We start from the raw sequence: 20,035 nt of genomic DNA on the forward strand, positions 1-20,035 counted from the left end.
ACTTTAGAGTAGTTGTTCATTACATAAATAAGTGAAACTTGCTTTCTCTCTCCTTTACTTTTATAAGGTAAGTGTTAAGTTTCAAGCTCCAGGTTTCTTTATGTCATCTTCTAGAATTTTAATAAAGAACATGAATTTGTTAGGATTGCTAAACTCAGGGACCCCTAAAATCCTCACATTTTTTGTCAAGCCTAATCAAGTCCATCAGAGAAAGACAGTCAACGCAATCCGCCGCACCCTGCTTGGATGTTTTATTACAATTACTCAGACACTTTAGCTGCCTCCTACTCGCACATGTGTGACAATACATTAGGGTTGATTTTAACATTAAGTCCTGTGTCAATTACCAAAAATATTTATATATTCTTTGTGCAAGCTTATTATTTTCACTTCCAATAGAAACATGTTTGATTGAATTTTTATCATGTTATTCTCATTTACTGCATACAAAAAAGGGAAAATACATAATTATGTAATATCTACATATACATTATAGAAGCAGGTGTATTTTTAAAGAATAAAAAAGATATATGCAGTAGTTGTGATATTTGCATACATAAGTACATATGCAATCTGCAGGCCAACCATTCATTACAAAACAAAAATCCAGTGGTGTCTATTACTACATTACATGCTTATCTCTTTATATTACCTTAACACCGAGGGAACAGGATTTATTATTTTATATAAAGTTACAAAAAAAAAAAGTTCTATCCTTCTATCCTGTCCAAAGGTTTTTCTTTTAATTGACAAAAAAATTATTAATGCTCTCCTTGAGTAAACCTTTTCCGAAGTTTAGAATGTTTGATAGCCACATATTGTGTAATCCAATTTCATAGGGATGATATTCAAGTTGAATTTGATATAAAATATGGTATTACTTACTGAATTTGACTATTTCTTTAATTGCGTATTTTGCAACTTAATGGCTATCCACCTGGTGAAGAAAAAAGTGTTTAATTTGTGCTATCCTTTAAATGGCCACTAAAGTCATACTTTTCATCCAGATGTGTCTGCATGATGTAGAAACCAAGGGAGAGGCAGACAGACAGAGAAATGAGAAAAAATAACTACTTTTATTTATTTAGGTAAGTTAATGCTTTTTTTTTTTCATTGCATTCTTTTGAGGAACTTGTACAAATATAGCTAAATAAATAGGTTTTCCATCTATGGCAAATTTACTTTCAACTTGAAATACTGTCCAAGACTGGGGGACCTCTAGCTGATGGAGGTAGTTGTTTGAATCTTTGAAACTTTCAGAAAACCTGTATTTATCACACTTAAAGATGGAAGTTCTTGTAGTTACTGCTAAGAATGGAAAAGCAGAACATAATAGTTAAATCAACTTATTAAATGTACAGTTACAGAAATAATATTAGATTTGATTGAATAGGCACAGGTCAGTGCTGTTTGAGTTCCTAGAGGTAGTAAACAGCGAGAAAGCATTAATAGTTGTAATACTAAGGTGCAATTTAAGGGAAACTATAGCTAAATTTACACTTTAATTATTGAAACATTGAAAACAATTTGATAAGTAGAAACAAAGAAAAATAAGACGTGTAACTGATTCTGCCAGCCTGACTTATAGAATGGTTACTCACATCATATGTTTTCTTTATTCTAACAGTTTAATTATCAATAGGTTGAAAACCAGAACAGACCTTTACAAATAGGTGGTAACATTTGAGATGAGATGTTGCAATGTTCTTTCAATGACTCTACCCAGAAACATAGTACTAGTAAGGTACTAGGAGCTGTGTTTGGCAATAAAAATGTATCAATAATGACAAAAATGAGCACTGTAGCAATGGTGTTCAGTTTTTCACTTATTTAGTTGAAAAGTGTGCCAATTTCAATGACAGAATTGCCTGTTCTAGTATGTTAATGTGTCTGGATGACTGGATGTCTGGAGATAACCATAGTGAATTTTGCTTAAAGCTGGATGGGAACAGTTAGATGGCTTATTGTCATATTTCTAAAGCAATCCAATGCCTAATGAAAATGGCGTTCAAAGTAGGGATGGTGGTTTTGAAAAAGAAAGTAGCACTAGTGTTCTTGTTAACCTGGTCCGATAGAGAGCAAGTTTCTGATTATGATGAACAATTGAAAAGCCTCCTAAAAAAACCCTATTAAACATATAAATGTGTGTCACATGTACAGAGAGCACATTGCTCGTGTTAAAAATAGACATAACCTGTTGCAAGTGACAAATCTTTAGCATCATTATAAATTGACATCAATAAATATGAAAGATAAGTTATTGCTGGTGCTGTGTGTACCCGCTGTTGTCCACCATTACGATGTGTAGGAATTGATGTAAGCATGAAAGAATCGGCAGTATTCTTCTTCTTTCGACTCCTCCCGCTAGGGGTTGCCACAGCGGATCATCTTTTTCCATAAAAGAATTGTCAGTATTATTCATGAAAATATGAACTGCAGAATTTGCATTTGAAGTAAACAGTGTGTTACACTCCATCAAAAGGACTGCAGTTAAAAGCTGATATCGAATAGCCAAAGAAGGTGCAGATTTAAGTACTCAAAATGCCCAAATCAATCTGTCTAACAACACCAGAAGAAGCACACAGGAAGCTTCATGACATCCATCTTCTGACTGCACATATTAATGAACAACCAAAGAAATTTAACATTACTATCTAATTGGAAATGTAAACATTCCAAGACAAAATACACAGCAATTTACCATGTTGTATATCCATAAACTACAATGCTTATCTAAATTCTAATGCTTATCTAAACTGTAATCTATTTGCTGTTCCACGATGTGCAGTTATGAAATGAGGACTTAGCTCAGTAAAACTCACTTGAATAGGCTTAGATCTCCAATCAAGTGTCAATCGTCTCCACAAATGCAAAGTGTTTCTTGTTAACTCAAGGTGGGTTTTGACAATCCACAATTATGCTAGTACTCGTGAAATTCAAGCAGCCGCGGTAACCAACATCTACACTTGAAGGGCTCAAAAAAGCCCTTATACAGAGGAGGGTGCAAAATTTTTATGCTGAGTACCTACAACTCAAAGTGTGAAACTGTTGGGATGGGTGGCATATTGTAAGCCAGCCTTGGAAAATGTACAATTTGTTTAATTTTCATAAAATGATAATATAACAAAGACAGTAGCAGTCTTTCTAGCAGTTGATCAAGAAATAATAGTTGATCAATAATAACACAAAAAGTAAATGCCCTCGCCATAAAAAAATGAGAGAGGATGTGAGGCAATCTTTATCAGACCAGTGCCTAAGTACATTATGGTTCTGAATTTATTCATTGCATAATTCAGAGGTGTAGCTTTTGGGGGCTTGGGGGTTCGCATAGGTTGTTTGACCTACCCAAAACTGCAAATAGTCCAAACAATAAATCATAATAAGCACTTAGTGCTTTATTAAAAAAAAAAATACTACAAATTACATACATAAGATATGTAAATTAGATTCGTTACACATACTGAAATGCTAAAAAAATTGTACCCAGCATGAAACAGGTGTTTTGCCGATGACACTTTTGTAGCAATTAGTAGTTTCTCAAAATAAGGAGAAGGAAGCGAGGAAGAAGAAAAAGTTAAGTGTTCATTTCCAACAATCAAGAAAATAAGGTTTGTCTTTCAGCTAGACTTTTAATGTTAACGAAATTGTCATCTCATTAAACCGTAATCTAACATCTGCTAATATTTTTCACTCCTGTTGTGACTTTATCAGTCTCAAAAATTTGATTGTGTGCGTTTCACAAAGAACACTAGAATATTTGAATCAGGAGTATTAAATTAAATGAAATAAATAAAAAAATATGAGTATTAAATAAAATACAGAAATATTTAAATAAAATGAAATATATAAAAAAATATATATAAATGAGCCATAAAATTTTGAAAAACTGCAACAATGTATATAAAAATAAATGAGACAACAAATGCTAGGCAACAAAACCAGTATGAAAAATTCTTTTTTAAATAAATTACAATGGCATTAAGAAAGGTCCAAAAAACCTCCAACAGTGCAATAATTAAAGCCTTTAAAATAGGGCCATTTTGAAATAAAACACGCAAAAATGAAATTAAAAGTAAAAAGTACTTTATTGAAACTGAGTAAACTGATCATGTAGCTTTCTGTGATACCTAGACAATTTTTATTTAGCCTTGCATTTTTTTACAATATAACAAATCTTTTCTCTCTATTATAAAAAAAATCCTCTGGAATGAATGACTAGGAGACGATACGTGATCTTCACATTAAGATAACGAAAGACAAATAAAAGAACCGCGAGACGAAAGAGAAAAAAAAAAACAGTAGTGTAAAGGGAAGCAGCACACACAGATACAGGTGTCTCAGTAAAGGACAATACGTTATAAATGAAACCAATGACAAGTTTAATTTTAAAGAAAACACAATTCGGTCAGGTGTACATTTATGATGATGGAGAAGCGATCACAACGCGAGCAGCAGAGACACAAAGTAGGAAAAAGGACAGCGGCTGTACAGGCTTTAAAAAGATCGAAAGGCAGCGCGACAGCAGCCCCCATAACCGACATTCCCCAAACGTGCGCGAGCAGCATTATACGTCCTATAAGAAAGAATTTAACCACACCCGGGGCTGTAAATAAAGGACAAGTATTGTTTTTACAATGTCACACGAGACCAGGCAGTGAGCCATCATTTAAAACAAGTCCACAAACACCTAAGCTAGCAGTTGTTGGATTGCATCTGTCAGACAAGCATCATGTGCTCCCAGCTCTTAAAACAACGACAAGAGACAAGCAAAACGTGCAGCTTGCCAACAGCAGGAAGACAGCAGATGATGCAACGGCATATCCTTAGTGTGCGCTCAGCTGCCCCGCCCTTCACAATGTGAACAGCATTATACGTAGGGATGGGTACCGGTGTCCGGTGCCATTGTGGAACCGGTGCTGACATGAACGGTAGTAACCAGACCGAAAAGCAGCGCACAATTCGGTGCTTCATTTTGGTGCTTTTTTCCCTGAGAAATCTAGCCAATCACTTCCTTTCCAAGGATAGTAGGCAGGCCCAGGTATGTACGGGTTTTTTTTAGAGCAGAGCTAAAATGCCGAAGCTGAAGCGCTCGAGAGTGTGGCTGTACTTCACAGCAAAAGATATAAACTCAGCATCCTGCAACAAATGCTTAAAGGTAATAATGTGCAAAGGAGGTAACACCTCAAATCTAATGAAACACATGGCGTCGCATGGCGTTTTTTTAAAAGCCGAAAAATGCACCGCATTTGATAAGTTGCAGCAAGACATCACACCGAGCACATCTACTGCAGGTGTGGTGCCTGTTCTCGGAGTTAGCAACATCCAAGAACCCGAGGAGGAGAGTCCGGCCCCTAGCCCTGCCAGTGTAGCAGAAATGATAACTGATGATGATGATGGCAGCAGCACCCGTTCTTCTCTGGGTGAGTAGCTTAATGTTGTTCGTGCAATTTACGTTGAGTAGGCTAGCCACGTTATTACATTAATGCATGTAAGGTGAACTAGCAAACACCGTCGTAGTTACATGCGGCTGTCTTCTTGTTTGATGGCAGATACTCCCTTCACCCTGGCTAAAATGACGAAAGAAAAAGTGGACGAAATTCATAGGGCAGTGACAAAATTTATAGTCAAAGATCTCCATCCATTTTCAACGGTGGAGTCACCATCATTCAGGTGAAAAATGTTGTATTACTCTTACATAAAAAAAAAAATAGACTGTATAATACTGTAAAGGTTAATATGTTCATAGCTGCTTAGCTTTGTAAGTCTTCTCTAAATATTATAAGTAAACTATATTTGAATAAAAGGTGAGCTATATGTTTTTATTTTTTATCTGGAAGAAAAAAATTAATGAAAATTCAAATGTATTTTCTGTTTATTCTGGGAACTGGTTTATATGTTTTATTTATTTTATCCGAAAAAAAGAATTAAATTTCAAGTCAAAAACACTTTCTTTTTTTTTAAATTTGTTTTTTGTTTTGTTTTGTGTTTTTTTTTTAATTCAGGGAGATGTCCACTGCCCTTAATCCAAGGTATCAGCCCCCATCGAGGGATGATCTATCCAACACACTTGTACCTGCTTGGTATTGCGTGGAGAAAAGCAACCTCATCCAGAATTTGGCACAGGTTAACAAGGTCGCTATCACCTGTGATGGATGGACCAGTATTGCTCAGGACCATTTCCTCACAGTGACTGTTCACTACATCTACAAAGGCAAAATGAAGCAGAATGTGCTTAGCACTGAAGCAGTTTATGAGTCACAAACAGGTCCAGTTGTCGCTAAAGAAATATCAAGTGTTGTGGAGCAATTTCACTTGGGAGGGAAAATAATTGCTGCCACTGTAGACAATGCCTGCAACATGGATGTTGCTTTGAAAAAATTGGACTTTTTAAAAGTGGGATGCTTTGCTCATACCCTCAACCTGGCCGCACAAAGGTGTATGACATTCCTGCAGTTTCCAGCTGGTGTGCCAAAATCCGTTCAGCTGTGGTGTGGCTCAAACGTTCATCCTTGAGCAAAACTGTGCTCAGAGAAAAGCAGCGAATCCTGAGTAAGTAGCGCATGTAGTTACATATCAAGAAGTATTGTTATTAATATTACCTTTTTTCTAGTAATTTAAAATATGTTTGTGTCTATCTGTGCTTTAGATTTGCCAGAGCATAATGTCATTCTTGACGTTAAGACGCTGGAATTCTCTCTTCCTGATGGTGGAGAGATTTATGGAGCAGTTTGATGCAATCCAGGCAGCTGCTCTGGATCTACGGCTGAGGAAGCCTATGGAGAAGGACAAGTAAGTGAATGACATGAGCATCACTTGCAAGAGCTTAATTACGTCCGTTACCTTTAACATTTTGAATATTTTTCAACAGGCTAGAAAGGTTCACGCACACCGATTTAATGAAGGCAGAGGAGTTTATTAAGTGCATGCAAGTCCTGTACACGTCAACCAGGTGTGTGTCAACTGACAAGTCACCCACATGCAGCCAAATCATCCCCATCCTGGCCAAGCTGGAGGCACATTTCAGACGATGTGATGAAGACAGTGTTTTCACCTCTTCAATAAAAGAGAAAGTCTGGGGTAGTCTGCAGAAAAGATATCAGGTATTTGCAGACAATATCAATGCGCATGAAAAATAGGGTTACCTTTTTTCAGTATCAGCTCCTATGTTATATCTTGTTTTACTTAAAGGATGAAAACCTTCAGAAATTTCTGAAGGAGGCCACGATGATGGACCCACGTTTTAAAGGCAGGCTAGGTGGTGAGGCAGCTACTGACATCTGGGACAGGTTGGAGAAGGCAGCAGTTGCAAATGCCACAGCAGCAGTTGCACAGGTATTTTCATTGTGTGTGTACAATCTTGTCCTTTTGCATCATGATGTAGTTTCTATGTTGAAGGAATGCTCTTTTACTATCTGTGTGTCCATAGCCTCCCACTGAGGACCCCAAAGCACACAGCGAGGTGGATGATGCTGACATGGACAAGCCAGAACAATATGTAATTTCAGATTTTTTCTAACACAACCACTACATTCTAAAAGTGATCTTTATTTATTTTGCAAACCTCGCACATCTTTTTTTGTTGTTTTTCAGCTAAGTAAGGTCCAGAAGTCACCCTTAGAAAAGCTGTTTGAGGATGAAGACAGAGAGCTTCAACAGGCTGCTTCTCAAGCGGGTAGAGTCCCCTCAATCACAGAGCAGGTACAGAAGGAGCTTCAAATATACAAAAGACTGCCAGGAGTTACCTCTGGACAAGACCCTGTGGCCTGGTGGTGGAGTAAGAGGGATACACTCCCCAATTTATCTGCCCTATCAGAAAAATACTTGTGTGTCTCAGCGTCATCAACGCCTTCTGAAAGAGTTTTCTCTTGTGTTTGTGTTTTCAATTGTTTAAGCACTGGTTCCAACCAAAGAAGTTATGTTTTATTGACAGAAAGGGCTAGGTTTGTTATAATTTTGTTTAAAAAAAATTACTGGGAAAAATAAAAACGCAAGAGGTTTTTGGACGAAGTTTGTGTTCTTTATTTTTTTAAGCACCGGTTCGAGCACCGTTTAAGCACCGGCACCGTTTCAAAAGTACCGTTTTGGCACCGGTATCGGATAAAACCTAAACGATACCCATCCCTAATTATACGTCTGACGAGGAAGAGATGTAACCACGCACAAGGACGAAAATAAAGGACAAGTATTGTTTTTACAAAAGTTTTTAAAGTAAAACTGAAAACAATGCATATGTAACAATTCCCAAGAAAATAACAATCTCTTTAAATTGTATATTGCCTGCCTAAGGTAAAGTCATCCCTAATGGAGGATCGCAGGAATTGTGGGAAAGAGGGGTCCTTTCATCGGATTAGCGCTATTTCAGATGTGGAATGGCAAAATGGGGGAGGCAGCTTCATAAATGAGGTCTCCAGGACTCTAAACAAATCCAAATCATATTATGTGATATCATCTAATGTGAAATTCTACTCCGTACTTCTAGAATTTTTATTTTTATACTGTATTGAGGATTTATTATGTTCTATGGATTGTACTGTATTGTATTGACCATCTACTTTTTGACACCCACTGCACGCCCAACCTACCTGGAAAGGGGTCTCTCTTTGAACTGCCTTTCCCAAGGTTTCTTCGATTTTTTCCCTACAAAGGTTTTTTTTTGGGAGTTTTTTCTTGGACTTCTTAGTGGGTCAAGGCTGTCAGGTGGCAGGGCCTATTAAAGCCCATTGCGGCACTTCTTGTGTGATTTTGGGCTATAGAAAAAATAAATTCTATTGTATTGTATATCTTGTAAACCAAACACCAAACCAAACATGGGGGTGGGCGAGCGAAGCAGTTTTGCAAACATTAACAAATCATTTATATACACTGCTGCAGTTTTGCATATGATTATTTTGTAATTGCTCTTTTTCTTTACACATTTTGACACAAATGAGCAAGGTTGAGCAGATTTGTTGTAGGCAACTCACACAGTGCTATTGCTGGACAAAATAAAAAGAAAGAAAATTCTGACTTGACTGTTACAGTCACAGAGAGGCATTATGCAGACATATTGCTGTTAGTATAACCAAGCCCCAGTAGCGTTTTTTGACAAACTTTTGCTGAATAATTTGTTGGCTGAAAGTCCTCAGTGTTAGTGTGTCACAAAGAGAATGTGCAGCATTGTTCATAATTGTGCTAAGTTATGTTTTAATTGTCTCCTTCGCTACGGCCTTCAGGGGGTCAAAGCACACCCCATAACAACAACACTTATTTATATAGCACATTTTCATACACACAATGTAGCCCAGAGTGCTTTACAAGATGTCAAAGGTACAAGAAAAGAAAAACAAATAAGATTAAACAGTAATATCAAAGAATAAGTAACAAAGAAATAAAAATCTATACAATTTCAAAAAACAGATAGACATCAAACAGAAGAGTAGCGTCCTTATAATCATGGTACAAGTCTCTAAAGATGAGTCCAGTGACTCCACAGATGGCCGAGAGGACAGAAAAAATAAAAAACAAACAAAAAAAAAACTCTAGTTAGACTGGAGAAAAAAAACAAAATCTACAGGTGTTCTGATGCAAAAAGACTGGCCAGTTCCCACTGCGCATTCTACCCAGCATAAAAGTTCTTAAATCATTCCTATTGTTTCCAGGCTACATGTAAGAGGATTCAATGAAGTCGATCTCGTGGACAGCTGGGGAACCTGCCTTCATTTTATCATCATTGGTACTGACATGGTGTCTTGATCAGGTGATGGTTGCATAAATCACCACCACAGAAGAACAGGAAAAGACAGCAGAGAAAAGTACAAATAATTGTAATTTATTTAGCTTGTTGATTTGGTGGTCCACTCTTGAAGTGATATTATCAATCCAGCACACTACAGTGTATAAAATTTCACAGAGTTACCGAAGATGTGAAGGATGTTACTTCCCATATTAAAAGACCATAGTCTCCTAAGGTAAAAGAGCCTGCTCTGCCCTTATATTGTTCTGCTGTGTTTTGAGACCATTCCAACCTGTCATTAATATGGAACCCCAAAGTACTTGAAGGAGTGGACCATCTCTACATCCACCTCTTGAGTAGTGACTGGACATAGACGCTTTCGGTGTGGAGAAGGACAATAAGCAGTTGGTTTTGCTAATGTTAAGAAACAGAAAATGGCCTTTGTACCAAGAAACAAACTTCTCCATCTGGCTCCTATACTCTGTCTTATCCCGTTTATCAATACATCCCATAAGCAGAGAATCATCTGAGAATTTCTGGGAGTGACATGACCTGGAGTTCTATTTATAGTATGATGTGTACAGAGTGAAGAGAAAAGGAGACAGGATGTGGTACTTGTGGTACTGCAGTGTTGCTCACATCCGTATCAAAACCACAATCTTTGAGTTTCACAAACTGCAGTTTGATCAACATATAGTCCATTGTCCAGGACACCATAGGCTCATCCACCTGCATATCTCTGAGTTTACCCCCTAACAGGGATGGCTGGATGGTATTGAAGGCACCAAAGAAATCAAAAAACATAATTCTCACAGTGCTGCCAGCTTTGTCCAGGTGAGATTAAGCCTTGTGGTGCAGACAGATAATTGCATCCTCCATTCTAATCTTTGTCCAATAGGAATATTGCAGTGGGTCCAGAGGACCCTTTAAGTCCATGTCCAGTCTCTCAAAGGTCTTCATGATATGAGACGTAAGTGCCACAGGTCTGTAGTTATTAAATGAAGTGGCACCTGCCTTCTTTGGAACAGAAACAGCACTTTTTCCACAGCAGCAGCACTTCCTGGAGCTCTAGGGACAGAATGAACAGGTGACAGAGGACACCACAAAGTTAGGCAGCATAGGCCTTAAGAACTACAGGGCTGACTCCATTTGGTCCTGCATCTTTTCCTGTGTGTAGCTTCCTCTGTTGTCTCCTTACTTGGTCTTCAGTTATGGATAACCCATACTAATGGTCAGAGGTGGACTCATCACTAACCATTCCACCTGTTATGGTAGGGGTCATGAAAGTTCCAAAAATAAATTTTATTTCTTTGGATTCATATCAGGCCATTTACAGCAAATAGCCATGAATAGCTGGTAACATTTTTGTGAAATACTAATTGCTCATGATTTTAAAAGGACTGTTGCTGCATACAGTAGCACAAGCTAAATGCAGATGTTCTTAATGTGTTTGTGTCCTGCTAGATAACTTACATTAAAGATTTCATTTTTTTTCTACTTATTTACTTATACCAACTTCACATGCAAAGAATCCTGCACATAATGAGATAGTGCTTTGTCAAGCAATGTCTCTACAAAGGAACTACACAACCCGGTAAAGAACCATAAAATCCATTTAAAGAAGCATTACTTTTAAGAGTGTATCAAAAACTTGGAAAAGCAAACAGTCTAACTATTGTTCAAGGCCTACTTTTAGAGTAAGGTAAAGTGTCAAGAAATGTCATTTGACTGTGATTTATGATGTCACATATGTGCCACATGACTATATGATAATTCAGTGTCCATCTTGGATCCCTGAAATAATTTTAGATTGTCTTGTTAAATGATACAAAAATAGAAAAATAAACAAAATTTTTGAAAATTAATAGCAGAGTCATTGAATTGGTAAATGCACTGATGGCAAATCCTAATTTTATCAGTGAAGTGAAGAAAGTTTTATTGGTATGGTATAAGACAAATTTATAAATAGAAAAAATTTTCAAAAGTAAAAAATACACAATATTATGCCATTAAGGAGAGAAGGGTCACTCCCTATGATAAGTAGACTCTGGAAATATAATTGAAAAACAAAAACAAATAGGTGTAAAATCTTTCTGTACATGTTCTGACAAGTACTCACGTTTGGCATGTCTGTGACTTTACTAATCCAGCATTCCCTGCTCAGTAAATCAAATTATCTTTAACATTTTGATTTTGCGTCATTTGATTTCTTTCGCACGAAAATAAAGAAAATCTTCTGGGTAATAAAAAATTCACCACAATCTAAAGTGCAGCAAGAGAAAGTAATTAATTTGTAAAAGTGATACTGGTCCACAATGATTTAAGTGCGTCAGATTTCAAGTTGCCGTTGCTGTAACTGCTTTCACATTTATGTAAGCAATGTGAATTTAGGATGTAGTACATTTTTTGAGAGCAACTTTGCATGATTCTGTAATGCTTTTTAAGTAACTATTCTAGCATACTAGAAATAGGGATAACATGCAAGTGAAGTGAATTAAATTTTATATAAACTGACAGGCTTTGGAAAATGTACTTGATGATGGAATATACAGTATTCACAAACGGCATCACGCCCAATTCCCTAAAACAAACTGAGCAGTTAAATGTCGTCAGTAAAAAGTTGTTGGCTTACTCTGAAAAAAAAAGAATTCTGAGACTAGGTATTTCAAGGTTATTCTTAAAATGACAGTTTGTATTAAAACTGGGAATTGGTAAATCGGTCAAAACTGACAATGATTGACAAGGTTAACTTTTCTATCTACTGTATTTTACCTTGCTAATCAAGAGGCATGCAGTACTATGTTGACTTGCTTAGTTATCCTAAGTGCAAAATCATTATTATATTAAGTACAAAATCTGATTTGTTTCTTCTCAGTGACACCAGGGTTAGTAAAAGGGACACTATTCTCTTAAGCTGAGGCATCGCCAGAAGGTTTTCCATTCCTTCATAAATCAAGAGATTCTGGTTGAGAAGGTAGCCTTGGGATAATTCTATGTGAACTGCAATCCAAATTTAAAAACAGAGGCAAGTTCACATTCTTTGAGGCATTCATATTAGATATTAAAACAAATTCCAGCTTAATTGTAATACAGACCACCATGACTAAATTTGGCAGGTTTATATCCGATTTAACCATAAAGTATGATTATATAGTTTTGAAGGGGGGTTTAATATACACATTGAAATGGAAACTGATACTGAACAGTGAATGTTTTATTTATTTGTTAAACTCAGTAGGGGTTTGCCAGATTGTCATAGTCATAGCCACATATCACATTTAATTATCACTTAAGGAGTTGAGACTCAAAATCTAAATGTTACATCTTTAAATTATGTTTGTCTTTGTTCTGTTCTTACTAGTACACTCACAGTTTAAAACAAGTAGAGTATGATATCTAGATTATAACTGCATCAAAATGTGTAGATATTTTAGATACTATTGACCATTCTATTTTATTACACAGAGTAGAAAATGCCATTGGGTTCACAGACACTGTGCTTGCCTGGTTCAGTTATTTATTAAATTGTTGCCAGTGTGTACAGAAATGTGCTGACAGTACTCCATCATTATTCTCAGAAGTTAAATATGGTGTCCTGCAGAGCTCAGTATCTGGGATCTTTACTGTTTTTACTTTACATGTTTCCACTGAGATCTATCATTAGAAAACATGACATTAATTTTCATTCATATGCAGATGACACCCAATTATATCTTTCCTTTAAACCAAATGTCATTTCTCTGATGCTGATCTTAATTAATTGTATTAGTGAGTTAAACGGGTGGATGGATAAGAACTATTTGTCTCTGAATACCTAAAAAACAGAAATGTTAGTTATTGGAATTGCCATTAGTTTTACTGAATAAAAGCACCATTTAGACGTTACCTTCGACATTAACGTGTCATTTAAAACATACATTGCAAAACTATCCAAAAGATGTTTTTTTCCATTTTAAAATGTTGGGAGGTTGACATTTTCTAAATATGCAATATGCTGAGAAATTAATTCTTACATTTATTTCTTTTAGGGTTAACTACTGCAATATTCACTGGCTGTATAATTAATTATTTATTCAGTTTTCAGTTAATTCAAAATGTTTGTTTTTAAAGAAAAAAACTGCTTGTGATTTTAACCAAATTTGTATTGAAGTATTTATTTGAATTTTAACCTCCACTGGATACTTGGATTATAACGAATTATTTATTTTTTTGTTGCACTACACTTTGGACACTTCATTTTTGTTTGGATTTTAGAAAAGCACTGAATACTTTTACACCAACACCTTGCTTACTGAGTATTTCCTCATTTGCCTAGCTCATCTCAGTTTATGACTATGGACGGTTCCAGGTTCAATAGGCTCCTGGAAGCAACCAGGGAGCATGTAGCCTACCCGCACTGTCACAGATACCCCTTTAGTCTCAGTTTTTAAATTCAGACTGAAGACACTACTCTAGTCTAGCATACTCTGACTAGCGATGCGGATTAGCTGTGCACACTGCATCTCTGTTTATTAGTCATTTGTAAAAATATAATTAATGCAATATTTACAAAACCATTACTAATCCTTCTCTATTCTGTTTCTCTTCTCGGAATGTTGATCAGGCACTTGTTCCACTGCTATACTGTCAGACTGCTATCCTGCATATCGAAAAGACATCTTAGATAAAGGAGTGTTGGAATATTTGGATGGAACGATTCTCTCATCAGATTGGACTATAGAAAACCCAGGAGCAGGTAGGTGGCCAGTTGGCAGAGGTCTCCAGGGGCCTCATGTAAAACGGTGCGTACGCACAAAATTGCTGCATATGCCCATTTTCATGCTCACATCTCGATGTAAAAAAACTAAACTTGGCGTAGAGTCACGCACATTTTCACGCTAGGTCAATCCCTGGCATACACAAGTTCTCCGCTTGGTTTTGCAAACTGGCGGTACCTAGCATCAAAGCAGTGCTACTGTTCCCATGTGGTTTCCCTTTCTTTTTTAGATCCACATCCCTTACGTGGCTTTATCATGTACACTGAAATTAACTGCATATTGTTTATTAGTTTAAGGCATCTGATTGTAATTAACCTATAACAATATAATGGTCCACGGAATGGCCAAACTATTCTAAATACTATAGCTGCTTTAGCATTGTTACTCTCACTGCACCTTCTTCTTCTTCTTTCAGCTCCTCCCGTTAGGAGTGGCCACAGCGGATCATCTTTTTCCATATTGCTCTCACTGCACCACTTGGAGTATTTATATCACTGTATCTGAGTTTGGAATCACAGCTCTACTGTAGCTGATCGGAAAGAGAATTATCGGTGTACAGCATCTAGCACACGCTGCCTCAGCCATGCTGTCTGTTTGAAGTGCTCCCATACAGCAAACGTTTCGGAGCCTTTCATGTACGAACCTTGCTGTTCAGAAACAGTTTCATCCCAAGAACATAAACACAATCAATCAGTCCATCAAGTGCGACTTGTAGAACTGTTTGTACTTATAAGTACAGTTACCTCACTGTAAACTTGCGATACAGTTATATTGCACAACCTCAGCCACTTTAGCGCGTATTTAAATATGATGACGATAACATTTTAAGATGAAATGCAGCAAAATATTTTTATTACATTATACAGATAAAATGTTAACATCATTTAAATAATGTATACTGTTAATAATTAAATGTGAGGACACAGTGTCGCAGTGCTAGCAAGAAGCTGGCTCCCCATTCAGGGATTATTTCTGCCTTGCGCTGTTTTCTTGCTGGGGCTGGCACGACACTGGAAGGATAGATGGATAGAATAATTAAACATGTACTGCAAAGATATTGTAAAGATATATGTTCCTTAAAACTTTTGAAGAATCAGCGTTCTAACCTTGCAGATGGCTTAATTTCTATTACAGAGCTGATTGTGTGGCGATTGGCTACTTGGAGAAAGAAAAGGAAGGACAGGAATTGGGGGTTAGTACGTTTGAAAGAGACAGTACTGCTGCAATTAATTATTTCATCGAAGGTCATGCACGGCGCTGCAAGCATCTTGCAGGAGGCAGGAACAATCTCTGGACGGGGCGTCAGTTCGTCACTATCACCGTGTTCCCATGTTTAATACTTGCTTTAATTCCTGTCATTGTGAAAATATCAAGTATACATCTCAGTATTTAAATTATTCAGAGAGCTATAATATCACGAATATAATGGATTCTGTGTCCTGTTGGAGCAAGAGAAAGCCAATTTAAGAAGCACGTAGTAATTCAGACACATAGAGCAGTGGTTCCCAAACTGTGGTACGCGGAGCCTTTTCAGGTGGTACTTTTCGCGGTCCCTGAAATTTAATTTATGTGTGCAAAACCCTTTATGACAAGCCTGCTGTAAGCAAAAACCAATAAAGCTGTTTAAATACAATAATATGTGGATTCCCAAATTTAGTGTGGTGTGAAATTTCGTCATCTGAATAAATAAAACCTATTATTCGATTCAGTTTTTAGTTCATTTAACGCTACCATAATTCCGTTTCGCAGAAGTCAACTACTACTTCTTCACTGTTTGAGCTTTTGGTCACTAGATGAAAGCACAACGCCAACACTATTTAGTCTTCGGTAACTCTGCCTCACAGAAACCGCTTGCGTTTGTTGTTATACGTGCACTGCCGCTGTATCGCATTGTAGTCACTAGATCTAAGCACAAAGCCGATCCCATTTCATCTTTGGTAACTGTGTCACATACAGGCCAAAGGCAGGATTTAGTTTTGGGGTGGAATTTATCAATTTATGTACATGCACAAATTTTTTCATTAATTTTATGCATAATTTCTTCCAATTCTTCAACTTTTATTCAGATTTCAGGTTACAGCTCTCCCTCCTTTTCAACAAGATGTGGGTGGTACGCAACGCAACTCACTTAACCTCAGGTGGTACTTGACGTTCAAAGGTTTGGGAACCCCTGACATAGAGCACATAGAAGAACACATATAATACAATGAATTTAACGTGCTACTTTAAGTACAATGGGATTTGAGTAACTAGTAAATTAAACGATTTTAAGATGAAGTTTATAACAAAATAAATTTCTAGATTAAAGTTGACATTTCAAGCTTTTTTCTTTTCTTTGTACCCTAATAAGCTTTCATATGACACTCCGACAGTGGGCTACGACTTGACTTTTGACGACTTTTGAATTTCTCCGACACTCTATGTCAATCGATCAACTTCCTTTTGTTGTTTATACCACTGTTTAAACCAACGCATAGTACGTTTTTCCTTGCCTCCACTTGCTGAAATTCTTCTATTTTTCCTGTTGCTTTTCACAGATCGCTGAGCTTAAGGGCTATTTATATTGATTTGCATATTCAAAGAGGCATAATTCTGGGAGGAGTTTGGGAGTGGTAGTTACGTGCGTTACTTTTCACAATGACCGGGATTTATGTAGCAGAAGAACATGGAAGTTTGCGTACGCACAGATATATGCATCTGGATTTTTGTGTACATATGCACATTTCGGCTTTTGTCCATGCGCAATGTTTTAGTGTGAATTCTACCCATGGTGTTATGCAGGAGGCCTCAGGTCTGTGACTTTATTTTTGACACTCTCTTTTACAACTTTAATCTCCAACATTAACTGGTCATAGTTCATCAATTAATTCATGGACAGATATTATTGGTTTCCATTTATGTTTAATGAGTTTCTACCTTGTTCTCAGTGTGTTTTAACAAATCTCTATTTTTAAGTGTACCAGTTTCATATATAGTAATTAGCATAATCTATACTTTTATTTTAACTGAGAATTGTTCACAGTGCTCTACGCCTGCACTTGGGAAAGAGTGCTATACAAAAAAAAATAAATATTGTTGTCTGTTCTGTAAAACTTTTATTTGTTTTCTTGCTTCCCTTGTAAAAGTCTAAATTGGCTTCCGAGGTGAAACCTCTCTCTCTGTTTACCTTATTCCTTATAAAAAAAAGTAATCTATATCATTGATAGGTTTTATGGATAAAAAATGTATATATAGTCTACAATGAAGCAGGAATGCAGAAATATGTTTAGCAAAATTGTTAAAAGTATATACAAATATGCACTTTTAACTTCTCAAAAGAACATGGTATTGACTACATACTTTGTAGTAAACGCTGAGAATTCTCAATTCTCAAAACAGAGTAGATGCAAATACATGCAAGCCCAAAAATGTCAAAGCCTTCAAATGTAAACTGGAGACAACTACAGTGTGGTGATATAGGGGTTCCCCTGTCAACTGTTGCTATAGTTGGTAGTTCTGCCTGAACTACACAACTATGCTCGTACTTTGGTAATACAAATGTGGGATGAACAATGAGGCTGCTAATAATGCCACACCAAAGACGGAAATGTTGGTATTGTATGTTTTAAATAATTTTAGTGGCATAATTAAGGCTAACTATGACTAACTGTTACATCTTGCACACAGTTTTCCCAGAATTTACTCTGCCCTCCTATGATCCTATATTAGAATAAGAGAGAATAATAAATGAATGAGAGAAGAAATTATTTAATCCCTGTTTAATTTCTTTTTAACAATTTCAGGCCTCAAGTAAATGCCTATCTATATCATCATCGTCATCATTATCATCATATTTGCATACATACATACATCATTTCTTTACATTACTTTAGCCTATTTTTGAATGCTGTCTACAGAGTGACGTTACAGTGACTCAGGCTGGAGTAATTAGAGAACAAATGTATGTTTTTTTAGCAATTAAAGTAAAAGTGGCTCTTGCCATAGTTCTAAAGTCATTTTTTTCCAAAACACTGTTCGGTTTATTAAAGGTTGCTTAGCAGCCAGGGATATTTTGACGATGGATTTTGAAACTGTGCTTTGCTAAAATCAATGTGTATTGATTATGGTGTATAGTTGGTCTTAATGATGAAAAAGACTGACTGATCTAAATGCTACATTTTTCCTTGTGTCATTTTTTTGTGTAAAATTTTTGTAAATAGTGTTCATTAAAGAGAAGCAGCAAAAGTAATATAATAAAAATATTTCAGATTACAGGAATTAAAATTTTGATGTAGCATATTTTTTCTCAGTGCTTAAAGTCAGAAGTCAGAAACAAGTTATAAACATTTGCATATATATATATATATATATATATATATATATATATATATATATATATATATATATATATATATATAAACTGCTCAAAAAAATGAAAGGAACACTTTGAAAACACATCAGATCTCAATGGGAAAAAGAAATCCTCCTGAATATCTATACTGATATAGCCTGGGTAATGTGTTAGGAACGAAAGGATGCCACATCGTTTGATGGAAATGAAAATGATCAACCTACAGAGCCCTGAATTCAAAGTCGCCCCAAAAATCAGAGTGAAAAAATTATGTGGCAGGCTAGTCCATTTTGCCAAAATTTAATTGCAACAACTCAAAATTGTGCAGCACTTTGTATGGCCCCTGTGTTCTTGTATACATGCCTGACAACATCGGTGCATGCTTCTAATGAGATGACAGATGGTGTTGTGGGGATCTCCTCCCAGATCTGGACCAGGGCATCACTGAGCTCCTGGACAGTCTGAGGTGCAACCTGGTGGCATTGGATGGACCAAAACATAATGTCCCAGAGGTGTTCTATTGGATTTAGGTCAGGAAAGTGTGGTGGCCAATCAATGGTATCAATTCCTTCATCCTCCAGGAACTGCCTGCATACTCTCACCACATGAGGCCAGGAATTGTCGTGCACCAGGAGCCACTGTACCAGCATAGGGTCTGACAATGGGTCCAAGGATTTCATCCTGATACCTAATGGCAGCCAAGGTGCCTTTGTCAAGCCTGTAGCAGTCTGTGTGACCCTCCATGGATATGCCTCCCCAGACAATCATTAACCCACCACCAAACTGCTCATGCTGAATGATGTTACAGGCAGCATAATGTTCTCCATGGCTTCTCCAGACTCTTTCACTTCTGTCACGTGCTCAGGGTGAACCTGCTCTCATCTGTAAAAATCACAGGGCACCAGTGGTGCATCTGCCAATTCTGGTATTCTATGGCGAATGCCAATTGAGCTGCATGCTGCTGGGCAGTGAGCTCAGGGCCCATTAGAGGACATGGGGCCCATGGGTCACCCTCATGAAGTCTTTCTGGTTGTTTGGTCAGAGACATTCACACCAGTGGCCTGCTGGAGGTCATTTTGTAGGGCTCTGGCAGTGCTCATCCTGTTCCTCCTTACCCAAAGGAGCAGATACTGGTCCTGCTGATGGGTTATGGACCTTCTATGGCCCTCTCCAGCTCTCCTAGAGTAACTGCTTGTCTCCTAGAATCTCCTCCATGCCCTTGAGACTGTGCAGGGA

General features: G+C 37.0%; 2 protein-coding genes across 2 annotated transcripts; both read left to right on the forward strand.

Annotated features, from left to right (window-relative positions):
* Window positions 1–5,572: 5,572 nt before the first annotated feature.
* LOC120526591 (E3 SUMO-protein ligase ZBED1-like) lies at window positions 5,573–6,513 on the forward strand. Its single transcript, XM_039749751.1, has 2 exons — window positions 5,573–5,670; window positions 6,003–6,513. Exons 1-2 carry the CDS (start codon window positions 5,573–5,575, stop codon window positions 6,511–6,513), a joined length of 609 nt encoding a protein of 202 aa, XP_039605685.1.
* Window positions 6,514–6,690: 177 nt separating this feature from the next.
* On the forward strand, window positions 6,691–8,003 carry LOC120526809 (E3 SUMO-protein ligase ZBED1-like). The gene is made up of 5 exons (XM_039749950.1): window positions 6,691–6,789; window positions 6,869–7,100; window positions 7,189–7,332; window positions 7,427–7,495; window positions 7,591–8,003. Exons 1-5 carry the CDS (start codon window positions 6,704–6,706, stop codon window positions 7,981–7,983), a joined length of 924 nt encoding a protein of 307 aa, XP_039605884.1. The 5' UTR covers window positions 6,691–6,703; the 3' UTR covers window positions 7,984–8,003.
* Window positions 8,004–20,035: the final 12,032 nt, after the last annotated feature.

This window comes from Polypterus senegalus, chromosome 3 (genome assembly GCF_016835505.1).
Source record: "Polypterus senegalus isolate Bchr_013 chromosome 3, ASM1683550v1, whole genome shotgun sequence".
Lineage (NCBI taxonomy): Eukaryota > Metazoa > Chordata > Cladistia > Polypteriformes > Polypteridae > Polypterus > Polypterus senegalus.